Source organism: Terrapene carolina, unplaced genomic scaffold (assembly GCF_002925995.2).
Source record: "Terrapene carolina triunguis isolate 2854851 unplaced genomic scaffold, T_m_triunguis-2.0 Scaffold926, whole genome shotgun sequence".
Taxonomy (NCBI): Eukaryota; Metazoa; Chordata; order Testudines; family Emydidae; genus Terrapene; species Terrapene triunguis.
The window spans coordinates 7,841,813-7,848,409 of NW_020665277.1; the positions used below are offsets into that span (position 1 = coordinate 7,841,813).

Genomic DNA, 6,597 nt, shown 5'->3' on the forward strand with positions numbered 1-6,597 from the left:
CACTGCAGTTACTTGCATTGCCTTGCCGGTTGGCTGTCAGCCCCGTGCGGGGGAGGGGGGCTTCAGCGGTCAGTGCCCCACAATGTCAGTGGATGCGCTCCTGGTGAGGACGATGGACGGAGCTAGCGTGGCCGTGAAATGCCGCTTTAATTGCTGTGGTGGCTGTACGACGACTTAAGGTGGCAGTGTAGCCACGCCCCTAGCAGCGTGGTCCTGGTGCAGGGTCCCCATAGGCCTGTTCTCAGCTGCCACCCAGAGGTGCAGGGCTGCTCCAGAGGCTGGTTCATATGGGAGCATCAGGGAGAGGGGCTCAGACTTACAGGGTAGAGCAGAGTTTCCCCGGATGGCAGCTCACGGGGGGGGGGGTGCAGAGAAAGCGCCTCAGACCACCTAGAATGGCTCAGACACCCCCAGACCCCAGACCACAAACAGGAGGGGAGAATATGGGGCAGGCGCGCCCCCTCTCCTAATCCCTTCACTCACTTTGCCACCCAGCCCTATGTCACTTCTCCAGTCCTCACCCCCTTCCCCGACCCCTTGTGGTCCCCTTCCCATAATCCCCCCACTCCTTGCCACAGCCCCTCCTCCCCATGCCTTTACCCCTATTTCCCCCTCCCCTCCCAGCAAACATTCACATATTTCATCTTTTTCTTTAAAAATAATAATAGTTTGAGCCCCTGCTGAACTCAAGAATGCCCATCCCCCAACTAACAACAGCCCGTGGACAGGGGCCACACGCCTGCAGCTCATCTTCTTGCCAAGGGTTGGGGGTGACTCGCCCAGGGGCCAATCAGGGCCTGGGACTAATTTCTCTCTGACAAGCCTCTTCACAAGTCTGTGGAATCCGATTGGTTCACAGCTGTTAGGCACACGCCCATCTAAAGAGCCAAACTCTGTTTCAGATTCCATTTGGATTCCCCGTAGGGGCAGAGGATGTCATTCAGTAGTAGGGTGACCAGACAGTACATGTGAAAAATCGGGATGGGGGTGGGGGGTAATAGGTGCCCATATAAGAAAAAGACTCTAAAATCGGGACTGTCCCTATAAAATCGAGACATCTGGTCGCCCTATGTAGTAGTTCGGTTAAATGTGAAGCGATTAAGACCATTTGGAGCACAATCAGACACATGGTTTGATCCCCAGGTCTGTGCAAAAAACTTCGGCAGAATCTTTCAACCGTAAGGAACGCTGGGTTTGGGGGCGGGTGGCACCTCGGAAACGTCTTGCTCAAATGACTCCAGATTTGGATCACTAACTCTACCCAGCACGCCCATGAGGCGCACCAGATTTCAAAGCAGTACGAATAAGCATATGGATTTTAGAGCAGTGGTTCCCAACGAGGGGTACACAGAGGCCTTCCGGGGGTACATCAGCTCATCTGGATATTTGCCTAGTTTTATAACAGGCTACAGACAAAGCTCTAGCGAAGTCAGTACAAACTAAAATTTCATACACGCAACGGCTTGTTTATATTGCTCTGTGCACTATACACTGAAAAGTAAGTACAATATTTATATCCCAATTGATTTATTTCATAATTACATGGTAAAAACGAGAAAGGCAGCAATTGTTCAGTCCTAGTGTGGCTGGGACACGTTTGTGTTTTTATGTGTGGTTGTGTAAGCAAGTCGTTTTGAAGTGAGGTGTAACTTGGGGGTACGCAAGACAAATCCGACTCCTGAGAGGGGTCCAGTCGTCTGGAAAGGTTTTAGAGCACTGAGAAAAGTCAGCCTTCAGACAGAAAAGAGTTCTCAACCTTAGCTCCATCGGAGCTGCCTCAGCGTTAGCCCCATGCGCTCCTGCTGCTGGTTCCTTGTCCATTTTCTGAGCAGCGGCAGAGTGCAATCAAACAAAGCAAATGGCCGGGAGACTCTCATCACGGGCGGGCTGGGAAGGGGGCCGCCGACATCAGGGATCAACCCGCAGCAGAGAGCCCAGCTCTCAGAACTGCTGTGAAGTCCACATCACCAACGCACTGCCAGGCTACTGCCCTTGGTCGACCCGGTAGCTTTGAACACGGAACGGCATTCAGCGTCCTGCGGCAACGGAGCCAGTCTGCACCACTGATCAGTTTCACCCCTGTGGTGCCAGGTGAAAGGAGATCTGACAGAAATGTCAAATTCTAGAGGAAATGACCCCACTGGGGTCATGTAGAGGCCAGGAAAGGGCTAGAGTTGGTAACCAAGCAGCTACGGTGTGATCTCTGGTGTCCAAGCCCTATAAACAACTTCCTCAAAAAACAAGGGAAATTCCCGTTCAAATACTTTAAGGCAGAGTTCTGGTTGCCCTCGTGCGCTTCCCAGAAATGGAGAGCAGCTAAACGTAACCCTCTGCACATGGGACACGCAGCGGTAAGGGACGTGCCACCCCCCCCCCCCCCCCGAATGCAACCTTAACTCTGCCCCCACGGAGCGATGCCCCAACCCACCCCTGGCAGACGTGGTGCTGCTCTACTCCCCGCTGGGACGGAGCACTGTGGGCCACGTTCAGGCTTAGTGAATAGCAGCTGCCTATGCCCAGCCTGGGCCCGACCACTTCGCCTGCTCTGTGCAGGCCACCCCAGACCCACCAGATGCCCCAACCTCTGGAGCCTCTGGGAGCACCCCTTCACTCCCCCCTGCCTTGCAGTGCATGGTCACGTATCTTCTCATCCCCACAGCAAGAAGAGGCAACTGCGTTCCCCTCCCTTCACAAACCACATAGATCAGCCCAGGAGCAAGGGGTCCCTGATCACGCTGGGGACAGATGCCCCTCTCCTCCTATCACGGTGCAACCTACCTGCCTAGCCAATCCAGAGGGCCCTAGCATAGAGCAGGTACAGAAAACAGCATGTTCACAGAGTCACTCCTTGTGAGCAGCTCCAGTGGCCTAATAGATAAGGCATTGGCTTCCTAAGCCAGGGATTGTGGATTCAAGTCCGATCTGGGTTGAAAAACTACCCTGGCTGGAACCTACTCCTAGGGATGGGACATGGCACCTTTTTCCCCTCCCCTCGAGGGTGCCCCAGCTCTGATCCAGCCCCAGGGAACAGGGAATGGGACCCTCTAGGCTAGGGGGTGCCAGATCCAAGGTAGGTGGGGGGGGGGGGGGGGGGCGGGGGCGGGAATAGACAGGGGAGGGGCTGGCTCAGGGCAGACACCTGTTCAGTGGTTCCCTGGGTGAGGTGAGTTTGTTGGGTCCCTGCACAAATTTCCTGTCCTGCAAGTTTCACTGACCAGTCCCCCTTGCTCGCTGAGGGGCTGGATCTGGGGTGAGGGCTGCCTATGTGGGGAGCTCTCCCTGGGCCCCCCAGCGAGCTGGGAGCTCTCCTGTCAGCTAGTCACACACTGACTGCAGCATGATGCAAGCAGGGTGGAGAGGTGTTAAACGACACCGGGAGGACCAGGCCGGGAGTGGGGCTGGCCTCAGCCCACAAGTCACTAACCACACGGCGCAGCTGATATAACCAGGGCAGGGTTCCCATGCAAGAGAGCGGGTGCGCATGTGAAAGGCAGAGCGAAAGGATAGGGCAGCCGGTCAGGGTTCTTGGCAGCCAGGCGTCGCCTCTACGGGGGATGTTGGGGTCAAAGCCTTAGGGCAGGGTTATGGTTAGAGGGGTTGAGTAACCGCGTCCCCACTCTGGAGTGGGAGGTGGCTGCGCAGGAGGATGCTCGGTGAAAGCTGCTCTGACTCAGTTTCCTTCAATACCCCATTCCCCTGTAGGACCAGCCCCCACCCTGGGGTACAACATTGACACCGTCCACCCGGAGGTGCTAGCCTCCAATGCGAGTAGGAATTTTGGGTACCAGGTGCTGCAGTTCAAAGATGCAAGGTAAGTGCCGCCCCCCCCCCCCCGCACTGCAAGAGAGACCTGGCGTCCAGCGAAGGGAGGAGTGGGATCTAATGGATTAGCAGGGGCTGGGAATCAGGACTCCTGGGTTCTAGCCCCAGCTCTGGGAGGCCAGTGGGGTTTAGTTTATGACGTAGGAGGTACCGTTCTGTAACTAGGCCCCAGACTGTGGTGCATTTCAGTGTCCAGGACGGCCAGGCCCCTGCCCGCTCGTTCCCGGTGGGATCCCCCCAGCCTGTGTACGGTCCACACTGGGTCATGCACCAACCATGATGCTGACTCCCTCTTCCGCTTTCACTACCCGAAAGCAGGCGGCATCTGCCAGGGCTAATTGGGAAGTGAGAGCATGTCAGGGGCCACAGCTGGTAGCACTGTGTGTGTGTGTGTGACCCAATGAAGGACTAACTGGAACCCAGAAATCAGGAAGGAGGTGGGGACTCATCACGGGTTAGAGCCGGGAGGGGGCTGGGAGTCAGGACGCCTGGGTTCTAGCTCCACCCTGTGTGGGGTCCCTGGCAAGCGGGTATGTCCCATCCCCGGCGTCTGAGCTGCCTTGTTTTACAGTATCATCGTGGGAGCGCCAGGTGATCAGAACTCCACCGGGGAGCTGTACCAATGTGCTGTGAAGAAAGGCTCCTGCCAGCCCATCCCATTGCCGGGTGGGTCTGGGGAGAAATCGGGGTGGCAGGGGACAGGGGCACCGGACAGGGCGAAGCACTGACCCCATTTCCCTCTCCTTGCAGCGAGTGCTCAAACAGCGCATCTCGGCATGTCCTTGGCGAGCAGTGGCGCAGATGCCCAGATGATCGTGAGTGTGCGGGGGGGCATTGGCTGCGGGACAGGCCCTGATGGGACGTCTCCAGCTCTGCTGGGGACGCTCCTGCCTCAGGTGGGGACAGGCTAGATGGGGCGTCTCCCTCGCTGCCATCCCCTCTTGGATTCTCCTGCTGTTGGGCTCATACCTGGAGACCCAGGTCCCGTCCCCATCTCCCCTCCCTGTCGGGTTTGGCTCAGTCATAGACATGCTGATTTCCAGTCCTATGGGCTCCCCCCCCACCCCCATTCCATACATGGCTGGTAACTGCCCTGCTCGGTGCTCCCCATAGGCCTGCGGCTCTGGGCTGAGCCGAACGTGTGATGGGAACCAGTACCTGAGTGGGATCTGCTACCTCTTCAAGGGACACCTGGAGCAGCCCAAGGAGATGACACCAGGGTTTGAAAGTAAGGAACTGACAAACTCAAAGCACTGAGACCCCGTTGCCTTCCCATAGAGCCCAGGAGTCCTGGCTCCCCACTCAAACCCATCAGACCCCACTCCCCTCCGAGAGCTGGGGAGAGAACCCAGGAGTCCTGGCGCCCTGCTCTAACCCACCATACCCCATTCCCCTCCGAGAGCTGGGGAGAGAACCCAGGAGTCCTGGCGCCCCGCTCTAACCCACCAGATCCCACTCCCCTCCGAGAGCTGGGGATAGAACCCAGGAGTCCTGGCTCCAAGCCCCCACTCCACGCTCCAACCCTCTCTGGTGGTTCCCCACAGAATGCCTAAAGGGGAATGTGGATCTGGTGTTCCTCTTCGATGGATCAGGCAGCATGAACCCTGACCAGTTCAAAGCCATCAAGGACTTCATGATCGAAGTGATGGAGAAGCTGGGAAACTCCACAATACGTGTATGTGAGAGACTCCTGCCCCGCCTGGTGCTAGGGGGCACTGCCCTACCAACATTGACCGGGCCCCATCTCCCAGCTTGGCACTAGGGGACACTGTGTTGTGGGGGGTCCTGGCCATGCCCCATGTCTCAGCCTGGCTCTAAGGAGAGCTGTACAGCTGTTCTGACAGCCCCTCTTCCCCGCCAGTTTGCCGCAGTGCAGTTTTCCCTGAATGTGAAGACAGAATTTGACTTTAACGATTACGAACGAAACCGAAATCCCCGGGAACTCCTGAGGAAAGTGGTACACATGACGAGCCTGACACACACCTTCAAAGCCATCAACTATGTTGCGTGAGTAACCAGGGGCGGGAGGGAGAGATGGACCCATGATAACCAGCCCCCCACGCCCCACCCCAGAGGTGGCTGCATCTCAGTGCTCGGGGAGGGACCCTTGTAAAAACAGCTCCTGTGCCCAGTTCTGGAAGTGGCTACTTCTGAGTTCGTCTGCACCATTTCCCTGTGTCCTGCAGAAACCAGGTGTTCACCCCAGAGCGTGGCGCCCGGGAAGATGTGACGCGAGTGATGATCATTATCACGGACGGAGACCCCACTGACTCGGGGAACGTGAACGCTGCCAAAGAGAAGAACATTGTTCGCTACATCATTGGGGTAAGGAACCCAGGAGTCCTGGCTCCCGGCCCCCCACTGCTCTAACCCATTAGACCCCACTCCCCTCCCAGAGCTGAGGAGAGAACCCAGGTGTCCTGGCCCATTGGGACTGACATGGGCTCCAACGTCCTCTCTCGCTCTCTCCAGATTGGCAATAACTTTCACCGGAACGAGTCCCAGGCCTTCTTGGCGCGGTTCGCCTCAGAGCCCACGAGCCAGTTCGTCAAGGTGCTCGACAGCTTCGAAAAGCTCAAAGGCCTCTTCAGTGAGCTTCAGGCCAAGATCTACGCCATCGAAGGTACCGGCGCCACCTGGTGTGTGGCCTGGAGTGTGGAGGACACAGCTTGGCAGCATCCCCTGGTGCATGCACTGGACATGCACAGCCCCTAGCGCCCCCTGGTGCATGCACTGGACATGCACAGCCCCTAGCGCCCCCTGGTGCATGCACTG

The 6,597-nt window shown here is 57.4% G+C and overlaps 1 protein-coding gene across 1 annotated transcript in view; it reads left to right on the forward strand.

Annotated features, from left to right (window-relative positions):
- Positions 1–6,597, forward strand: part of ITGAL (integrin subunit alpha L) — a 35,582-nt gene that overhangs the window by 17,232 nt on the left and 11,753 nt on the right. Inside the window, exons 2-9 of the mRNA XM_029913786.1 lie at positions 3,703–3,811; positions 4,394–4,488; positions 4,573–4,637; positions 4,936–5,050; positions 5,367–5,497; positions 5,684–5,829; positions 6,009–6,147; positions 6,295–6,445. Coding sequence (XP_029769646.1) covers positions 3,703–3,811; positions 4,394–4,488; positions 4,573–4,637; positions 4,936–5,050; positions 5,367–5,497; positions 5,684–5,829; positions 6,009–6,147; positions 6,295–6,445 — 951 coding nt within the window. The remainder of the gene's footprint in view (positions 1–3,702; positions 3,812–4,393; positions 4,489–4,572; positions 4,638–4,935; positions 5,051–5,366; positions 5,498–5,683; positions 5,830–6,008; positions 6,148–6,294; positions 6,446–6,597) is intronic.